This window comes from Oryza glaberrima, chromosome 6 (assembly GCF_000147395.1).
Source record: "Oryza glaberrima chromosome 6, OglaRS2, whole genome shotgun sequence".
In the NCBI taxonomy this organism is placed as follows: Eukaryota; Viridiplantae; Streptophyta; class Magnoliopsida; order Poales; family Poaceae; genus Oryza; species Oryza glaberrima.
This window is the reverse complement of record NC_068331.1, coordinates 1,783,661-1,805,488: the sequence shown is the minus strand read 5'-3', so window position 1 is coordinate 1,805,488 and position 21,828 is coordinate 1,783,661. Positions and strand designations below refer to the sequence as shown.

Genomic DNA, 21,828 nt, shown 5'->3' with positions numbered 1-21,828 from the left:
GATGAGTCGCAATCTAATTCCCTGATGGTGCTGTCTTGATTTGCACTTGTTGGCCAGACATGCCTGTTTCCCCATCCTCTGCATTTGCACTGTGGGTTGGAGTTGGTCTGAGCTCAGAGCTGCAAATTGGACTGTCTCATGAGCCTGCACGTAGGCCTGTGCTGATGGAAGCTGCCACTTGCTTGCCATTGAGTCTGATGCCCACTACACATGCCAAACAACAGGGGAAGAGCCATTGCAGTGCAAGCTGTCTGATTCATGGGAATAAAAGTTATGCATATATTCCTCTTGTTACTTTCTTTCATGTGATGGAAGGAAAGAAATTAAAAGTGATCTATGGTGCTCCAGAATCTGAAATCTGAATCCAGAGTTTTGCTGACTGGCCATGACTTTTGGCAGAGTGATCAGAGGAGACCCTTTATCCAACTGCTGTCAGCTGCAGCACCTGTAGATTAGGATGCAAGTATGAGTTACTTTACCAATCAGAAAGCTGATATTTTTGTTATCAAGGCGACAGGCGGGTTTATTTGTAGATCAATCTTCTTATGACTTCTAACTTTGCTTGTTTGTGAAGCCAGGTGCCTGTGGAGTCGTCGACTGAGGTTCTCCCTATGACTTTTGACAGGTAAATTAACCAAAGCACTCGAAATCACGGTTCTGTACAACATGCCAGATATAGATTAATCTCCATAACACATCAGGAAATAATTATGTTTCTCACTATTGATTTTAGCTTGTCAATAATTCATCTGACTGCTATCTTGCAAGAGGCAGGCTCTATGGCCGCTGCACTTGGGGCAGGAAGTTCCAGGCTACACCTGAACAGAAAGCTTCATCCCCCAGGTTTGTAACATTGCCCCACATTTGGGGCGACCACTGATGAATGTCAGATAGACACCGTTGCTCTGGCCCATAATATTCTTGCTCGTGTTTGGTAGAGTGGGCGTTTGGTGAGATTAGGCTGGAAAGAAGTTGGAAATAGCCAGGCAGAGGCAAGGAATGACCGGTTCAGCCTATTGATCGTTGCTTCTTTCTATGGATCAGGCCAAGCTCAATTGCTAGCTTCTCCCCATAACGGCAGGTAACAATTATCTGCGAAACTAACAACAGTACTTCTCCCATTCCTTTTTTACATTCCCATTTTGGATTTAGCACCGTTAAGTGTTAGGTACTAGCACTTGCAAAAAAAGAACAAAAATGAAAAAATGGAAGAAAAAGTGGTAGGTACTAGGGTGAGTAGGGCATGCATGGAAGGAAGAAAGTTCTGATCATATATACCTTTCACTTTGGTACTTGCCGATAATGGTGTTAGCAACTTATAGCATTCTAAAGAATCAGTCAGCTCACTGAGCATGGATCAATCATTCGCTAATGGTCTCACTATCTAGCTAGTAGTGTTTAGTCCTTGACTAGTTAGTGTGTGATGGGTGTTACTAGAATCAAACAAAACCAAGTGCCCGATCTGGAGGGCAAGCATGCCCTGCAACAATGGCGATCGGTGGTGGCGGAGCAGCTGGGCGCCGGGTGCTGGCTGCCATGATGATGGACGTGCTGACCTCGGTGGGATTACATGTCGAGAATCCCCAGCCTTTTTTAGCACTTTGCCATGCACGAGTTAGGCCGTTAGCGCGCATGATTTCGTAGGCCACCCCAGGCAGGCCGGCGCATGATGCCATCCTGATGCTAAGAATTTGTCATAACTCACGAAACCAATCACGGGTTAAGCTGAGTTAGGGGACTAACTAAAACATTAATGGTTCGTCACCTCTATTCTTTTCTCTAGCTATTGCGTATTTGCTCATGTGATCTGTCTGGGGCTTATGGCCTATGCTTCTGGTAGAACAAAGCACATTCTCCTTTTCAAAAAACAAAGTACATGAGTGCTTGATTTTACCTTTTGTCTTTTGGGGGCTGAAATTTATAAAATGCTAAGTACAAGTGAGAAAATATTTGAGTGATTATATGGTAATGATCACATTTAACTACAGTTTGAGGGGACACTGCTCTCTTATAAGTTTCATGATATATAGTCAAAAGTACTGATACTCCTATCTGAATACTTGAATGAAGTACCCCACGGATGAGCTAAAGAGATCAATTATGAGAATCCATACAGTTCTAACTGAGATCAGAGCTCTGTTCTTTACTCCTAATTAACTCAGAAAGGAAATTAGGTACTGTAATAAAGTATGGACTTCATTTCTGATAGCACTCCATTACAAATGTCTTTATATGCTAATAATCTAAAAGCAGGTCTCTGCAGCTTTGGGGGCACACTGCACAAGAAGAACATGAACTGATCGATGAGTATGACATATGCACGGCCCGGCCATGATATTTATGCTATAGGTAAATAACCTGCATGGAGTGAGCTTAGTGAGCCTATAGGAAGAAAGAGGCGGCTACCATGCATGCAGTTAATTAAAAACGAAGCAAGCATAACACAGCACTACACTATCCATTAACCATTAGTGTTAGCTCGTGTAGAGTCGAGATCAAGCCCTCCATACAACCCACTACACTAATTCTTTCTGGTTATCCAGATGGAACAAAAAGAAGCCATACATACATGCATATATACTCCATCCCTTTATTGCATGCTTTTGTCCCAGAAAGAAGGAAGGAAATTGAAAGCAGAGCAACAGCAGCAGCAACTCCCGGATGGATCGACGATCGACGTACGTCGCCGTTGCCGACTTGTAGTGTACGCATTAATCACAAATTCACAACACGTACTACAAGATTATACTATATTTAATCATGTATTTGGTGTCTATCTCTAGCTACAGATAGATTTTAGATCACTACTGACTCAACTGAAATGATGAACACTAGACACTTACACTAAGCAGTTGAGATTCCCCATATTCCAAACGCCACCAAGAAATACTCGGAAAAGAGAGGACAATTGACCCAACTTGGTCGACACATGTAGCCATGCAGTTCGTCGTCTCTCTCTTTCGCTTCTTTTTTTGTTCTTTCTCCTCCTGCCCCTTTGCTTCGATGGAGTAGAACACCACCACTACATCTTGCTGCTCATCTCGTCGTTCACCAGGTCAATCTGGTTACTGTGCCCCGGTGCCTCGTGGGATAACGGAATTCGTGTGTGAGATGGCGTCGGAAAGCAGGTGTTGACATGGCTATAGCCCACTCAGATCAGATCACGCAGGATGAAAATGGTGGCAGAAACTCCCGGCCGACCGAGTATCGTCTATGTAAAAGCGGTACCGTCTCTGATTTGGGCCGTATATGAAATTTAACTTTTCTAAAAGGTTCCCCTATTAACGTGGTACTCCCTCTGTCCTAAAATATAAATAATTTTGAACTCTGACACGATCTCTGAGATACTATTTTGATCAACAATATCTATAAAAATAAGATGCTTTAAATAAAAAGAGTTGCATATTATGATAGTTTGTTTAATAACAAATCTAGTAACATCAATTTTACATGATCGATCTTTTTTATTTTTTTTTGCTATTAATAGTTAAAGTTTAAAATGTTTGACTTGTCATTATGCTAAAAATGCTTACATTTTAGGATGGAGGAAGTATTAAAGTTGTTACTAATAAATAGTTAAATTGCTGAATGTGGAAAAGATCATCAACCTCATATTTTCGCTTATGCTTATACTTATAAACCAAAATTTGAATTTTCAACATTAAATTTTGAGTTGTTTACAGGGTTTTTCCTTGTAGTTTATTTTTCAGCCATTGTTTTAAGATAGCTAAAAACACGTATATAAAAGTTTTATTTATAAATCATTTTTTGGTTGTAAATATGTCGTTTGGCTTTTTCCTTGAATAAGCCAAACAATGATCCTGCATAATTGATCGAGAACCTTTTTGTAGAAATGACATCGTTGACGTTTTCACCCAAGCACTCGCTACCAATGTGTGCCTGAAATTTTCGAAACTTTGGGTCCCTTTTCTGAAAAATAAAAGGTTTGATTTTTCTCAAATTTGACCCCCCCCAAAAAAAAAATCAAATTCAGTGAAAATATTTTCGAAATTCAGTTTTTTTCCCTGGAATATGTTTGAATTATCCTGATTTCGTAGGTGAACCTGGTGTGCAATGCTGTGCCCTTGATTTTGTCGTTGCTACGTCGAGCTCTCAACGATCCCCGGGGCATGATTACACGCGGAGAAAGTAAGGGGGTGTTGTTTACATGCATTAGCGAGCTAATACAGCATTAAGAACCATTATAATTACGGTCTAGAAGTGTGCACGCACATGCTCCACTAATCCAACCCCTCCATGGCTGAAAAAAAGCAGCAGCAGTGCTGCTTGGATACAGAGAGCGAGAGATCATCATGTTTGACAATTCAGTTTTAACGGTGAACGCACTACCATATACCCAAACCATTCATCCAGCAAATCAAACTCAGCAACTCACCACTGAACAGGGGTGGATCTACCGTAGAAGGGCCGGTGTCAAACGACACCGATAACTTTCGACAAAACCTATAACGAAACTGTTTATCTATATGCTATAACACCTTGATCTAAGTGTAATTAGCATACTATGACATCGATAGATGTGCTATGACACCAATGAATCGATTTTTTTGATCCGCTACACTGATCACCAATTCACTATTCTTGCATTCTTGCATTGCATGCAGCAGAGAGTAGTTGTAGCACAGTACAGTAGTAGCAGAGAAATTCAGAGTAGTTGGGGTGCATCTAGAACGGAGTACAGGTGTGTCTCCGGTGGCCGTGACACCTGGCGCGGTGGCCGGAGACACGTCGGTCACGACGACGGCGACGAGGACGACGGCGATCGATCGATCGGGTTTTTGTGCGCATTGTCGTTGGCTGATCCGGCGTTCGTTGGGTGCGTGTGTGCGTGTGCTACGGTGATGACGCGGCAGGGACAAATATACCCGCGGCTGCGATAAAGCGCATGTTTGGTCGCTTGCGTCGCCAACAGTGTGTGCGTGTGTTGCCGAATCTCTCAATTCACATCTCCATACATCGCGTCTCCTCGCGTCGCCCATCAGACATGGGTTCCAGCTAGCTCTAGCTCTGCTGCTGCTGATACTGCCGTCGGTAACCTGAAAAACATATTTGGATTGATCTCCATCACCAACACCGCCTACATTATATATATTAGCTTTATCTCGGTCACACTGTTCCGTCCTGTTTTGCCAACATTCACACTGATCTTGACACATACTTTCTACCTTAATTATTTCTCAAATCATCTCGTGATTAGTAATCTGTATCTGGAACAAGGGCCTGTTTTTTTTAAAAAGATTAGCTAAATGACTGAATAGCTGGATGATTTCCTTGATCATTATTCGAGAATACAAACGAATAAATCAATTATCATAAAGTTTAATTTAAAACATATTTTAAAGAATTATATATAATAAGTTTTTCTATGAAAACATTCCGTTTAAAAGATTAGTAAGAGCAGGTACAATAGCAGGCTATAAGCCAGCTATAAATATATTTTAAAAATATAAAAGATGAGAGAGAAGTACAGTGAGCTATAGATTTGTAGCCAACTGCAGTACGGACTCTAAAACGCAATATGAGTATGATAGGTGGGACCAGGTACTAATATGTTTATAGAGAACTATTACATGAATTAACTATTAGATTAAGTATAAATGATTTGAAGTTAATAGTTGGCTATACTATTAAACTTGCTGTAAGAGTATCGCACTATAAGAGTATCGCATTAATCTATTCTTCTGCTCCTTAAAAGGCACAGGCTGATGTTATACTTATACATAATTGATGAAGAATGAGAGGGTAGGTACAGGACTATTAGTACACTATTACTACGTCGTTGCTGCTACGTGCCGACGTACAGCTAACTGATGGATCATGGATATGGATGGATGTAACCGATGGGTAAAAATACATGAAAAAGAGGGTCCTTTCCGCGTCACTCGGCGATCGACAAGAATCCACCACCGGCCGGTTGAGCGATCGAATCGTCTGCCTTTTTTTAAAACTTTTTTTCTTGCAAAAGCTCCCATCAAACCCCATATGTTATTGCCAGTAAATTAAACTTATCCTGCACAGAATTCACTCCCTTCTACGTCCATCTGTACGTCGTGACCAGCTTATGACCATTTCACCCAAGCTTAGCCAGCTACCATATCTCATCAACTGATCGACCAGTATTATTATTAATTAAAGCTATGTACCATCTGGAATCTGGACTTCTGGAGTTCATGCACTCTGTTTCTAGATCTTTTGATCATAAATAAATAACCGCATGAGTTTCAAAAAAATGACTTTTGGAGTGGTAATAATTAATTTGGTGATGTTGTAGGCGGGTCCATTCAAGACGCATTAATTTTTGAATGGTTTGCCTTAGAGCACCCGCAATGGTTATCTATAAGCTCTCTACAAGAGATCCATGTCAGCATATTTTTCTACTTGGAAGAAATTAAATGAAGAGAGATAGCAAAGCTATCTACTAACCTGGAGAGTCTATAGAGAAAAACGAGGCAATACATTAGAGAGCTATAGATACCCATGTAGACATACTATTGAGGTAGTTTACTATTAATTTAGTCTATTGTTAAGATGTACATGTTTTATAAAGAGCACTTTATTTTACCATTGTGGGTGCTCTTAGCATTTTCTCGCTGCACGCGAAATGATAAATATCATTAGTATATACTCCCTTTATTTCTAATTATTTGACACCGTTAGCTTTTTAGCACATATTTGATCGTTCATCTTATTCAAAAACTTTTGTGAAATATGTAAACTGTATGTATACATATAAGTATACTTAACAATGAATCAAATGATAGGAAAATAATTAATAATTACTTAAATATTTTGAATAAGACGAACGGTCAAATATATTTTAAAAAGTCAACAGTGTCAAATATTTAGAAACGGAGGGAGTACTTAATTAAGCATTTATTATTATAAATTTAGAATACAATTTTATTTGGTTTTTAAAAACATATATAATATTTTGTAAAAAAGACATACAGTTTAAAAGATTGAAAAAAGCGCTCATGTTTAACGAGAGATTTGCAAAAGCTAAACAAGTTTTCAAATAGAGCCTACAAAGAATATTTATATATTAGAGATGGAAAAAATGCTTGTATAGATGAGTTAAATATCATTAAGCTAACAAATATATATCTTAGACAAAGTTGTTTAAAATATGATTTTGATTTAGGCCTTTTATTACCAAAGTTTTACTTGCGACCACCCTTTGACTACTTTTTTTCACTTTAAACTAGTAGTTTTCAAACCACTTTCTTTATAACTTCAAAGACTTCAAGCACATCGACTCTAGCACACCGATAAACTCTCACTCATGCACAAGCCAGATATTTACCGAATGAGTGATTAGATAAGGCTAGAGAAGAAAGCTAGAGTGATATAAAGTGTAATAAATATAAAGTTACATCTAGCTCAAAATAAAAGGATCAGTTAAATGGCAGTCCAAAATAAAACTTTTGATGATAAGAGATGGTTCGAATTGTAATTCACTTTTGTTTAATGATGTTGATGTAGAAAGCTTTTGAAGAAATTATATTTTTAAAAGCATGGCATGAACATAATTGAATGTTTACAACGCACTCAAATATCTTTAGGAAAAGAAAACTCAAGCAGAGCCATGATCATCGACCTGCAGTATTACTTAAAGCTAGCTAAATTACTATATAGTCGGCATATATACTGGAGTGGTAGTAATTAACGTGCTATCTGCTACCGTCAACACGTCCAAATATATATGTATATATATGTATATATGTATATATATATATGTATATATATGTATATGTATGTATGTATATATATATATATGTATATGTATGTATATGTATGTATGTATATATATATGTATATATATGTATATGTATGTATGTATATATATATATATATATATCTATATACTATATATCTATATCTATATCTGTGTGTGTGTGTGTGTGTGTGTGTGTGTGTGTGTACCTACACATATATATATATATATATATATATACATATATACATATAGACACACACACGCACACACACTGAAGTGAATTAAACAAAGTTAAATTTAAACTCTGCGTCCACCTATCCAATCCATTTCATCAGTGTTGGCTTCCATGTCGCCCTCGAGACTGGATGCTGTTATATATGCCGATTAAATCAGAGATCACGTCCATTAATTAATTAATTAATCGATTGGTGGTTAGTCTGCTGGTAGTAGTAGTACTGCATGGGTTCTGTTTGTGGAGTTCACGATTCCCACAAGCACTCTTATAAATTAAAAAAAAACTAAGGTTTTTTTAGCCTCTGAATTTTTAATTTACTTTTAAATTCTGTAACTATATATTGTTAAAAATCTATGTGAGAATTTAGAAGTTGTAAATGCTAAAAGCTATTAAAAATCTATGTGAGAATCTAGAAACGGTAACTGCTACTCCCTCAATTCTAGGTTATAATGTGTTTTGACTTTGATCAAAATCAAACTGCTTTAAGTTTGATTAAATTTATAGAAAAAAATAGTAATATTTTCGACCCAAGATAAAATTATTATAAAAATAAATTTAATTATTAATTTTATAAAATTAATTTGGTAATGCAAATATTAATATATTTTTCTATAAACTTTGTTAAACTTGCAATAGTTTGACTTTGAAGTCAAAACATATTATAACATAAAATGGAGGAAGTGGAAATTATTTTAAACAGGACCAGGGGACATACACAAATACTAGCAGGGAGTAGATGGTAATGGCAGCAGTGGTAACAAGCAACAGTGGTGTAGGCCCCATTTTGAGGCCAGCAGCAGGACACATCAAAGGCCAGATTGCCCATTAACAAATCGACACAACCTGCAATTAGCATCAGTCGTACAGTCGTCAATGTGTGATTAATTAATTTGAATATTATTAACCGATCGGTACATTGGGCCACACTATCTGCGGCTTCTTGGAGAAGAAACCATTAATCTCTCTTCAATTCACATCCTTCCTTCCCCAATCAGTTGGTTGCAATTAGCTTGCAGCGGCTTTATTAGACTACTACTAGCTGTGTGCTTCCATGCTATTATCATCCGGTTCTTGAAGAGTGCATGATGATGTCTTAGCAAAAGAAAAAAGAAGATTTTTGGAGCACGTCGCAAACGTGGTTGATTTGCAACCACTCGGCTATAAACATCATGCGGCTAGAAATTGTAGGCTAGTGGTTAATTTGCAATAATCTCCTAACAACAAATAAAGCGAATCAAACATGCATGTTGTACTTACTCTCTACCAAAAACATGTTACTTCCTTGAGCAATAAAAAGAAATTAAACATGTACGGTTTATCTTACAAAGTGACCACCATCTCTAAATACTCCTACCAGTGATAGATAGATAAACAACCACCGTGAACTTTCATAGCGTTAATTTACATATAGTATATATTCGGTGGGGTTTAATCTCGTTTTTAGTACTGGTGGTTGTTGGGTTTAATTTAATCATCCAACATTGATTCTGATTGTGAGAGAGCATGACTTATATTAACGAGTTGGACGTATTCAGCCGGTACTCCCTCCGTATTTTAATGTATGACGCCGTTGACTTTTCGATCAACGTTTAACCATTCGTTTTATTCAAAAAAAATTTCTAAATATGAAAATATTTGTCATACTTAAAGAACATTTGATGACAAATCAAGTCATAATAAAATAAATGATAATTACATAAATTTTTTTAAATAAGACGAAGGGTCAAACGTTGGACAAAAAGTTAACAGCGTCATATATTAAAATATGGAGGTAGTATTATTTTTAGTAGAGCCGCAGACATGCACCTGCTTGACAAAAACATGTGTGGTATAGTGTAGGTTTTCTCAATGAGAGACCCCAGTCTCATCAAGGGGACCCGGTCATCATGGTTGCAGCTATAGGAGTTGGATAGCATCACTCACAGCGTGTGTTTGTGCGGTTTTGTTGTTCGATCTGTACGTTACCAGTACGATCCACACAGCTGTTTGTTAAATGCAACTTAACTTAGATCGAGCTATATAGCTCCAAAGCCAAAGTCGTGTAGAGAGATATGAACTAATCGGAGATATGATCTGCCGAATTGATGTACCTCCAAACGCCGGGAGACCCACACCGGCCGGCCGCCGCCGCGCTCGATCGCGGGGCATGCATATGCGTTGCAAAAGTGCTGTGTCTACACCAACCTACCTGTAGCCTAAACACGTACTTATAAAGATATAAGTGACCAACTCGTAAACCCACTTATAATATAAATAAGTGGGTAACCCATCAGTGAGTTCGTGGGTCGGTTCGTTTGCACCCGTAAATTAAAGACGTATCATCTGCATATATAACTACTGTTGATGTACCTCACACATGAAACCTACAGTTATAAGACCCTTATTGAGAGGTGGAATGTAGGGGTGAATAACAAGCCAAATCGATTCGTTTGAGCTCGTTACCTTAACAAACCTGCTCGATTCGGCTCAGCTCAGTAACCTTAATAAGCTTAAAATTTTAACTCGGATTGGTTTGTGAGCTGGCTCATCAACGTATTTATATCATCTTTCAAAATTACCATTTTATCATGTATTGACATAATAATAAACACTAATTAATAAAGAACTCACTATATATAAATAGTTTAGATGTAACTTAAAAAATGGAAAAATTACAAATTACACCTCTGAAGTATTGGGTGAGTACGAATTACCCCCCTAAACCTGAAAACCAGTTATTTTTCACCCTCAACTATCGATACCGAATAAAAAAACCCCCGAACAGCTTTGCAAGCGGTTTTGGTCTACGTGGCAGCCTAGTGAGCATTTTTTTAATCAGCGAGCCCAACATGTCAGTCTCTCACCCTCTCTTTACCCCTCACCTCTCTCTCTCTCTCTCCAAAATCCTCTCTCTTCTCTCTCCCTCACCAGCTTACCCCGAGGATGACGACGGTCAGAACTCGGTGCGGCGGAGCTCGGGACAGCAAGAGGAGTTCAGGACGATGGCGGGCGGAGTGGGCGGCAGCGAGGAGGGCGTTCGCAACCACCGGCGCTCGGGACGGCGGTGAGGGCGGAATGGGCGGCGGCGAAGGTGCGGCGGATACGACAAGTGTGTGCGGGCGTGCTCGCATCCAGTCGCGCCGCTCTCGCGCCCCTCCATGGCGAGCGTGTGCGGGAGAGCGTGCCAGCCGCTGCCGTTGCGCGGTTCAGAAGGGGAGGGAGAAGAGAGAGAGAGGGGGTGAGGATCTGACAAGTGGGCCCTAGCTTTGTTAAAAAAAATGTTTGTTGACTAGACTGCCACGTGTGCTATTCGAACCCTAAACCGCTCTCAACAGTACCTGGGGTTTTTTTTGTCCGGTATTAAAAACTTAGGGTGAACAATGTCTGGTTTTTTAGTTTAGGGGGTAATTTGGTCGACCGCTGTAGTTCAGAGGAGTAATTCGTACTTTTTCCTTAAAAAAATAAGCACTAGTTAAGAAATACCAAGTATATGAAGTATATGAAGGTATAACTATCTCTTGTACTAACGAACTAGACTAGCAGCTCACGATCTAAAAATCTAGCTCGGTTAACTCGCTATTATAATGAGTTCGAGCCGATCCAAATCGAGTTTTAAGTTTTTTTTCTTCCCACCACTATATATATATATATATATATATATATATATATATATAAAGAGTTTGTGCGTATCATTGGTCGTAACTACACAAATATCGTATCAGGTATGACATATATAGACCATATAAGTTATAACACATGAGACCTTAGCTATGTCAGTGTCTGGTGCAGCCAGGGGTTTACCAATCCGTTTGGGGAGTTACCGTACGTCATCCCAAATGGTTTGACAGTTACCACGGTAACCGTATTGTTACCTTGAGATATACCATGATTAAAAAGCTGAGAAGTTACCGTACATGATAATCGTGATAACTACGCGATAACTATATGTAAAAATAAACCCTGCGTACAGCGCCGGACGTTATGGCAAACTGATACCGCGGTTGCTTCGCCCGATCGACGCGCGCACGCGTACTGTCACCGCCACCGGCCATAGCGCGCGCCCCCGGTGTCGACACGGACCTCGTCGTCGTCGCGTTTGCCGACGCTCGGAGCGTGCGAGCTGAGCCGCCAGCCAGCGAGCGACGCGGTCAGATCGATCGATCGATCTCAACGTGCAACCAACTTTAGATAATAGTGTAAGAGCGATAGCCTCTCGCTGCATGCGACTTGTAGTGCTAGCTACTAGGAGTAGTACAAACGGTGAAAAGAGAAGAAAAACAATGTTGATGTCGCTCGATCGCGGGCCTACACGTACGGTCGATCGGAAGGTGCCAGCAGCAGCTAGCTGCTAGCTAACCGCCCGGCCTCCTCTTCTCTCGATCACCTGTCTCGATCTAGCTACACCATTAAGCTGATCGATATCTCTCCAAACACCTAGTACACTCTGATATATTCGGAGGTATTTTTTTCCCCCTGGCCTTCAGTTTTGCTAAAAATACAACATCGCTTTTTTTACTCGAGTTTAGTCAATTTTTTTTGTCACTAGTTATAGACATGTGTGGTACAACGGTTTCTTCATTCGGTTTAATATTGAAAGGATTAGGATACAGTGGTTTGATTGGTTTTTATAACAGTTTTTTTTTTAGAAATCGGTTTTTACGGGAGGGAAGTAGTATTCATGAAGAAGTAGGGAGGGGATGCTTGGAAGTTGGAAGAAGGACGACTCTCTTTTTTCTAAGTAGTAGAGAAATGTGGTTACATATTAATATCTCTTGTATTTCCTCTTTATGGTAGACAATCAACTTTTATCCTAGTTCTCTTATTACATGGTGTGTGTTAGTAAAAAAAAGATACAATTTAAGTGCTTAATTAAAGTTACTGTGTAAGTCTTGAATATTTTACAATGTATATTGTAACCAAAATTTAACTGTCCTTTCTAAATGTGATGTTATAAATATAGCTAGTCTTTTTTTTTCTTCCTTAGTAGATAACTTCTTGCTTTTGTATGTCACCTAAAATATCATCTAAAAACTATATAAAAATAATAGAATAGATCAAGTTGAGATATACCTCTTCACAAACAAACAAGTGTAAGTTCGACCTACAACTCTTAAAAAAACAACTATGACTGCTGTGATTAGGTTATTCACATTTGTTTTTTACTTGTATAGGGTAAATTACATCGTTCATGTTGGTGGAGTGATATACTATATTAATCTATCTTAATAAATGTTTTTAAACTTTTAATGATATTTTAGGTGTCATGTAAAAACGAGGAAAAATTAAGACTTTCCTGATATATATATCCTGTCAACATACAATACAGTGGTGTATATATTCAATACTAAAGCAGAGGATAAGAAACAGAGTGGCCTAATTAACAGGTCGATCGTGTCAGTTAACTGTTCAGAAAAGGAAGGTGCTGATGACATAAATTGATTTTGATACAAAGAAAGATGCTGAAATTGATTTTGATAAATCACGTGTTAAACTATTGTTCTGACGTACAAATTAACAGAATTATTATTTAAAAAGAGAGATGACGTACAAATCGATAGGTCGTCCATTCATCATTTATGGCCTCTTTGGAAATTGAAGGTCGACGAAATTAAGATCGATCTGAGCTTGGTTCCAGGCAGCATCTCTAATTTGTACACAGATATTTCAGTCTCATCTGAACCAATAACAATCGAGCTGCAGATAAATATAAGAAATATGTGCTGGAAATTAAGCAAGCATGCACGCATATATGCAAAATTCTCATAGCCTAATGCAGTAGGTTGGTTTTGTGTGTGTGTGATTAGGTCAATTAATTAGATAGCATAATTTGGAACTGAAGTCAACATACGTTGTTCTCCTCTGACGACTTATGGCCGGAATAAAGCTATTTTGTTTCAATGATAATTTATTTCTCTTGATGGTAGTCTCCATCTTGAGCTTTTTGCTCGTGAAAGAAAAAAAAAGGAAGAAGAAAAGAAGAGGAGACAAAATTGCGCAAGACCGAATTAACATTTCAACTGAACTGCAAAAATTACGCACACGGACATTTCTTTATCGTTTTCTAGAACAAGTCAAAAAAGCTGTCTGTCTGTCCCTTGCTTGTGCCATAGCCTAGCAGTACTACAACCAAAACCAATTCTTTTTTTTCCTTCCTCCTCTCCTGCAAAACCTAGAGCTTAAAATATTTGCCACACAAAAATCTGGAAAGCTGATGATAGATAGATAGAATAACATAAGATTTGAGTTGCTGTTGCTGCTGATGCTGTTATTGTTTGTTGTTGTTGTTGCAGTGGTTGCTGCGGTGGTTATGCTGGCCATGCCATGCCAGTGAGACGATCGATCAGCTTGATTTTACCCCCCATATATGATAGCTAGACGATGTGCAAAGCAGTAGCTTGGGGCCGGCCTGGCTGTGCTTTTCCGAGAGATTTTTAAGGTCGTGTGTCAATGGCTCTGGGATGTTGGCTGCTCGCCTTTCTTCTGCTCTCTTGTTATACTGTACTGCATCCATTTCTTGGCTGGCTGGCTCTCTTTCCTCGCTGGGGGCCATATGCCTTTGTTTCTCTCCCCCTCAAGGTTGGTGGCACTTCCCTAACCTCGCGAAACTAATCCCACTAGCCACTGTCACTAGCTATATATAACCACCTCCATTGTTACTTGTTTCCTTGTACCCCATCCGAGATCAATATCCATCCATCCATCACCACCTAGCAGCTCTACACCTCTCTCTTATATTAGCTCTCTCTCTCTCTACCCCCATTCATGCTCATCTCCTTCTAGCTCCCAGCTTAATCCCTTCCTTGTCAATGTTAATGGACAAACTCTGAGCATTGCACTACCCATCATCTCCTAGCTAGACTCACCTTAGCTTGTCTCTCTGCTGCTCCAGTGTGTGATTCTTTCTCCCATTTCCTGTTTGGTTTGCACTGAGTGAACAAGCAATTAAGCTTGGTAGTAGTAGTAGTTGTTGTATTGATCGATCGATCTAGAGACGACGATGAGCATATCGGTGAACGGGCAGTCGGTGGTGCCACCGGGGTTCCGGTTCCACCCAACGGAGGAGGAGCTCCTGACATACTACCTGAAGAAGAAGGTGGCCTCGGAGCGCATCGACCTCGACGTCATCCGCGACGTCGACCTCAACAAGCTCGAGCCATGGGACATCCAAGGTACGTAATTAAGCACACACACATCGATCAATTCGATCGATTTTTGACATGTTTTGATCAATGTGGCATGTGTGTATCATACATACATATGCAGAGAGGTGCAGGATTGGGTCAGGGCCGCAGAACGACTGGTACTTCTTCAGCCACAAGGACAAGAAGTACCCGACGGGGACGAGGACGAACCGGGCAACGGCGGCCGGCTTCTGGAAGGCCACCGGCCGCGACAAGGCCATCTACTCCAGCTCCAACCGCATCGGCATGCGCAAAACCCTCGTCTTCTACAAGGGCCGTGCCCCCCACGGCCAGAAATCAGACTGGATCATGCACGAGTACCGCCTCGACGACCCCTCCTCCGCCTCCGCCTCCGTCTCCGTCAACCTCCCCTCCTACTACTCCTCCTCCTCATCGTCATCTTCCCCAGTAAGTGCACGTAACACGATACGTACACTTCATCAGGGACACATCATAGTAGTACGAACGACATACACATGACACTGTAGACGGTCGGTCCAGGGTACAAAATTGGGGCTAAGCTAGAGGTGTAGCTACACGCGGTGGTGAGTGTGAGCGTGAGGTGAGGTGATATATTGGTGGTTGGGAATGGGGCATGGCTACCTCTCTCTCAGAGAGTGGCAGCGTTGCTTTCCTCACTCGCTGTCACAAAAGGGGGGTAGTGGGTGGCTTCACTACTTTTTCCTTCAAGGGAGCAAATTATCAAGCTAATTAATACTACCCCTCTAGCTTATTATCAATGAGAAATAGATTGATAGATAGATAGATAGATGAATATAATGGATCATTGGGGGGGGGGGGGGGGCATATGCTTGTGGTTTCATGATCAGATGGTTGGTTGATGAGGTGAGGTTAGGTGTAGGAGAGCATTTTGGGGTCAAGGCAGCTAAGCTAGCTAAGCTCTAGATAGGGGCAGATTTGTTCATCGAATCTGCATGCTCACCAGCAAGATCACAACGTGTACTACTACACACATGCCCAATATGCCAATGCAATGCCACCCAACCAACCAAACCACATCCGTACACTGAAACTACTCGTACACAAATGGCAAGAGAAGTAGCTAGAGAAGTATTAGAAGTTGTACGTGTGTACTAGTATTACTACAATATGTGATCTGCATGCATGGCCCGGTTAAGAGTTAGTTAACGAATTGGGAGCAGCTAGGAGTGGACTTGTGCACTCCAGGACAACCAGCATATGACAAATCGCCATGACTTTCCCTGAGATTTTGTCAACTTGATTAGTAACTAGCATGAAGAAGGAGGATGATAAGCTAGCTTTTGAGCTGGCCATGGTCATAAAAGTTTCTTCTTTAGCTCAGCTTGTGGGAAATCTTGCATCTGATTTCAACTCTAGCTAGGATCGCCACACACTGTGCATACTTTTTCTGCAAATTGACCTGCAATAACTAGCTTTCCATGCCTCGTTCAATCATCGATCGTTAATTGTGGAAAAAATTCAACGATATAGTACATGACACATTGTTAGCTAGTGGAGTACGATACTGATCTCTTTTAATTATTGCTCGCGGTTAATTGTCTTCTTCTAAATTTCATCTTGTGCAAAGTAAATAATGACACGATCAACTGGTAATTATCGGTAATTAAACAGATGCACGGTGTCGCCGGAGACCAAGGAGCTCAGGAGGAAGGCTGGGTGATCTGCAGGGTGTTCAAGAAGAAGAACCTCGTGCACCACGGCGGCGGCGCCGCCGCGGCGAGCCACCACGCGGCGGCCAAGCTCGCGGCGGCGGCCATGGAGGGCAGCCCGAGCAACTGCTCGACGGTGACCGTTAGCGACCACGTCAAGGCGCAGATGCTGCACTCGTCCGCCAGCGACGACGCCCTCGACCACATCCTCCAGTACATGGGCCGCTCCGGCTGCAAGCAGGAGACCAAGCCGGCGGCGATGTCGGCGTCGTCGGCGGCAGCGGCGGCGGCGCTGGAGCAGCACCTCAGTACGCCTCAGTACGGCAAGTTCATGAAGCTTCCGCCGCTCGAGCACGTCGCCGGCGGCGTGGGCCTCCTGGCGGCGGCCGGCGGCGGCGGCGAGTACTGCTCCGCCGCCGACGCGTCGGGGATCGCCGACTGGGACACGCTGGACCGGCTCGCGGCGTCGTACGAGCTCAACGGCGCCCTCTCCGACGTCGCCTCCGGCAAGAACATGGCCGGCTTCTTCGACGTCGTCGATCAGCCCGCCGGCGCCGCCGCCTTCTCCTCCGGCGACGGCGACCTGTGGAGCCTTGCGCGGTCGGTGTCATCGTCGCTACACGCAGACTTGACGACCATGAATAACGTATAATAATTGGAGACAAGAGGTGACGATGGAGATGATGCATCTAGACGTGGATGGCGTATGCGTGCACTAACTCTACTCTTAATCTGGTCGGTCTACGCATATTGCATGCATGCATGGACGACGGTATTGTACGTACGTGATCAATAATTAATTACTAGTTAGGGTTCCAGCGAGAGTACAAGACGACGACGACACAATAGCTAGCTGAGCTGGCCATGTGAGCAAGCTCTAGACACTAGGTCAAGATCTAACCGTCGATCGATCTGAGCCGTTGATCGATCGATCGACGATGATGGTGTTGATCGATCGAATTATAGTGCAGTGGTCGAGCGAGTTGTTGTGTCGATCTGAAACAAGAGAGAGGAAAAAAAGAATTAAAAGGACGTACGGCGTGGTAGGAGAGAGAGAGAGCATATATAAATATTATGTATCTATATATTGTTATATATTGTACCTATAGCTTATTATATATCAAAGACATTTTTCTAGTGCAGCGAGGTGTGATTTCTTTTCTGATGATCATATCATATATATCATCATCGATCCCTGATCACCGTGTGAGTGTACTAATTATTGTGTGATCGATCGCTCGATGGATGGATTAATAAACTAGCTGTGTGCCTGTGCGCGTGTTTTTTCAGAGCTAGCATTAATTCTTTAATTCTCCTCATGTTTCACTCTTGCTGCGGGTGTTGTTATATAGACACGTGGTGTGGTTGTTTTTTTCTTTCCTGGCTATAGACTTGTATTTTTCTCATGCTATATCAACATATGAAACTCGCACGGTAAATTGTGCGGTTCATTGAAAAAATTATTTAGTTCTCCTTGTAATTGTTTGGGTGCAAATCGTTGTCTCTCGTGTCATGCCAAGAAGAAAAAATAGACGAGAAAAAGGCAGAGATCTTTGGCCCCTCCAGCTGTTTTGTGGAGATATTTGGAGGTAGCAAATGCTGATTAAAAATAAGAAGAAAAAGGCTAAGGCAGATGTGAGAGGAGACCACTGAGCCCTAGCTACTTTGCTCTCTCTGTGACTCTCAGTGTGTGTGTTGAAAAATTTTGTAGTATATAGTAGCTAGGCTTGGGCTGCAAAATATAGTATACATAATATGGTTGCCTCGTGCCACATATACAAGAATACTTTTTGTCGCCTTGTCGCGGTCAATTGATGGCGTTAAAATCTTACGCGATCTGGAGCTTTGTTTCTTCTCCATGGCTTTTACCTTTTCTACTACTGCTGCTTTATTGACAGCTAGGTACAATTGATTAGGGCCTAACACGTGCATCACGTCTTGATGAATCGAATATTCATAGTTGATCTCTGATAGATCGATCGATCGATCTTATGATCACCAGACAATAATATTATTTGTATGGTGTACGTTGTGCACTCATGCATGGGAGAATATGATGAGTGATTGACTCTGAGAGCTAAGCCATGCATGCATGGTGTGGTACATATATATAGTAGTGATGAAATCATGTACTGTGTACAGCAAAAACCAATTTTGTGTCGATAAGAGTATCAAAATTGTAGGTGAAAGAGTGACATATACCTACCAAAAGGCTAGCTAGTATTTTCATGGAAGCTCCTGCTTTTCGGTGGATATATACAGATCAAGGACATCTTTAATTATATTGTACAGTGTATACATGCATGCATGCTCATGTTATGTATCCCCACCACATCAGACAGGAAATGATTATACATGTCTGGCCAATGTGCTTCTGCACTAAGATACTCCGTATTTTGTTAATTTGCATCATGCTGTTAGCTGCTAGTAATTGAATTAGCTAGTAGCTAGTACTTGACTCAGCTTGGCCATTGCACTTCGCATATGCAATGCTTTGCTTTGGAATAATTAACTTTTTGTTACTAGTGGTGCTAAATTATTTGCCAGCTGCACATTTTAGACAGAAACATTAGTTTCGTTTTAGTTAATACTACTTGAGCAGATCAGTACTATATATATGAAGAATAATATATATATATATATATATATATATATAAGCATCAACCATATGCATATTTTATCCCTTGGAGACCATATTCAAATCTCGTTTCAGAAGACGCCAATGCAGAGAGGGACAGAAACCAGCAGCAGCAGCTTTGACCTCCAACCATAGGTCCCAAGTACGGAGGATAACAGTTTATTTATTTTTTACAGATAGCACATTAGATTCGAAAATGGCAAGGAGCCCTACCAAAAGTAGTGTGCATCGTTTGTTCTTTAACTAATCAATAATCATAATTTCACTTAGAAAACGTACTTAAATATTTGGAGAACACATGCATCAATGGATATAATCTACCTGTATTGGTATTGAAGAGAAGGCTGACTGATAGATTATTGAAAGCTTGAGTTTGTTTGTTGTTTCCTCTCTAATGATCCATACGCATAGTGCTAAACTTGTTGTTGAATAATATAGTACTAGTAGTATAATATCTGAGTGATTAAGACGATGAACCATTAAACTGTAGTACAGTCTAATATTGTTGGAGGCTACAGGGAGGAGGGCCATCTTTCTTTTGCAAATTACTAGTAACTTTTTTTTTCAGAGGGGAGGGCCATGCATCCTACTACGACACACCAACTCTGGGCTATCATAGCTGGGCCCACTATTATCTCCTCTCCTGGCCCATGAAGGTAGAAGCTTGAATTTGAATAGTGAAATGCTATGTAATGTCTTGTCATTATGTCATCCAACAAGGACCTTCAACCTGAAATCGAACTGCATGCACTGCACAGGCTGTTGTGTTCTTCCTTTTCCTAGTTCTCTGAATAAACACAGAGCAGACAATATGTACTTCCTAGCTAGATTTAAAGAAAAAGAAAGACAATTAAAAGATCTTATTTTTAGTTTCTTTCAGACTAACTAGTATAGATGGAATTCTTCATTAAGCCTTGGCCGCATGAGACTGGGTGAGGAGTGACTCTTCTCTATGCTTGCACATGCTACTCCTTTGGTTTTATGTTATGAGACGTTTTAATTTTTCTAGGACAAACTTTTATAAATTTAATTAAGTTTATAGCAAAATATAGCAACTCTATCTTATAACACCAAATTAGTTACGCTAAATCTAATGTTTGAATATATTTTAATACTCCATCCATTTCATATTATAAGTCGTTTGACTTTTTCCTAATCACGTTTGACCAAGCTTATAGAAAATTTAGCAACATCTAAAATACCAAACTAGTTTCATAAAATCTAACATTAAATATATTTTGAGAATATGTTTGTTTTGGGTTAAAAATATTAATATATTTTTATATGAGCTTGGTCAAACTTGACTAGGAAAAAAGTCAAACGAATTATAATATGAAACGGAGGGAGTAGCATGCATGTTTGGTTGGTGTAAAAAATATTTTTTTTCTAAAATTGATCAAACTTAACAAAATCTGATTTTTTTTAAAAAAATGAAAACATCTTATAATATAAAACAGATCCAATGTTTAGCCTTCATATACGGTATGTGCATTATTCTTAGTTTGCAGATGCTGGGTCCGATGCTACTAATAGAGAAGTGCTAATAAATATGTCAAGTAGACTAAAATAATATATTTGTGGGACGAATGGTTCAACATAAAAATAAGGGCGGTTCGGTTAGGCTAGCTATGGCTACATAGCCGCATCGCTGCACCAACTCACGAGTCGAGTCGAGCTAGGTTTTCAGCTCGTTAAGGTTAAAGAGCTAAGCCAAGCTAGCTCGTTAATTGCGAGCCGAGTTGGCTCATTATTCACCTCTAACCCTAGCAAAAAAAAAATGATTGCGGGAGGGTGTTGTTGTAGCAGCGGTTGTTTCACCGTTATAACCAACTGCAATTTTAGGACTGAAGGAGTAGAACTGCAAGTTAAGCAGTCATAGTGACTGCAAATTAAGTAGTCATATCCATTCACAACTGTTGGATCAAGCTGATGAACGATAGAGAGATACGCCACGTCACAACCTGGCTGCCAGAGCTACAGTGCGACACAGGACTTTATGTGCGTGCTACAGTACCCTAGACGAATCTTGGCTGTTTTTATTTGATCTGACGGTCACACGACGAATGCTAAAGTTATTACAACTGCAGGGGATCCTCATCCACAATGTAGTGCAGGGAGGTGGCAATTAAGATAGGCGTGCATGGCGATGGAGGCGAGCGACGTGTGCAGGGAAAGGGATGTGACGACCCGAGAGGAAGGTGTGCGTTGGATCACAGACAGTGTACGTCGTCGACGGAGCTGACCGACCGAGAGACGGGCGCCCTCGTGTGGACGGCAGGGGTTGCAGGGACCGATCAGAAAGAGATCGAGATAACGAACGATCGATTGAGCCACCTCCATTCCTGACCCGGCCCGCCGTATCGGTGGCTGCCGCGTCGCTGTTTTGCATGTTGCCCCGGCTACTT

General features: G+C 40.8%; 1 protein-coding gene across 1 annotated transcript; it reads left to right on the top strand.

Moving 5' to 3' along the window:
* The first annotated feature begins 14,377 nt into the window (after positions 1–14,377).
* On the top strand, positions 14,378–17,927 carry LOC127778115 (NAC domain-containing protein 43-like). Its single transcript, XM_052304771.1, has 3 exons — positions 14,378–15,121; positions 15,216–15,541; positions 16,748–17,927. The coding sequence occupies exons 1-3, from the start codon at positions 14,950–14,952 to the stop codon at positions 17,435–17,437; spliced, it is 1,188 nt and encodes a 395-aa protein (XP_052160731.1). The 5' UTR covers positions 14,378–14,949; the 3' UTR covers positions 17,438–17,927.
* Positions 17,928–21,828: the final 3,901 nt, after the last annotated feature.

Coding starts and splice junctions, on each gene's coding strand:
- LOC127778115 (XM_052304771.1), top strand. CDS start 14,950: ATGAGCATATCGGTGAACGGGCAGTCGGTGGTGCCACCGGGGTTCCGG. Junction 15,122..15,215: donor CGAGCCATGGGACATCCAAG/GTACGTAATTAA, acceptor ATACATATGCAG/AGAGGTGCAGGATTGGGTCA. Junction 15,542..16,747: donor CCTCATCGTCATCTTCCCCA/GTAAGTGCACGT, acceptor GTAATTAAACAG/ATGCACGGTGTCGCCGGAGA.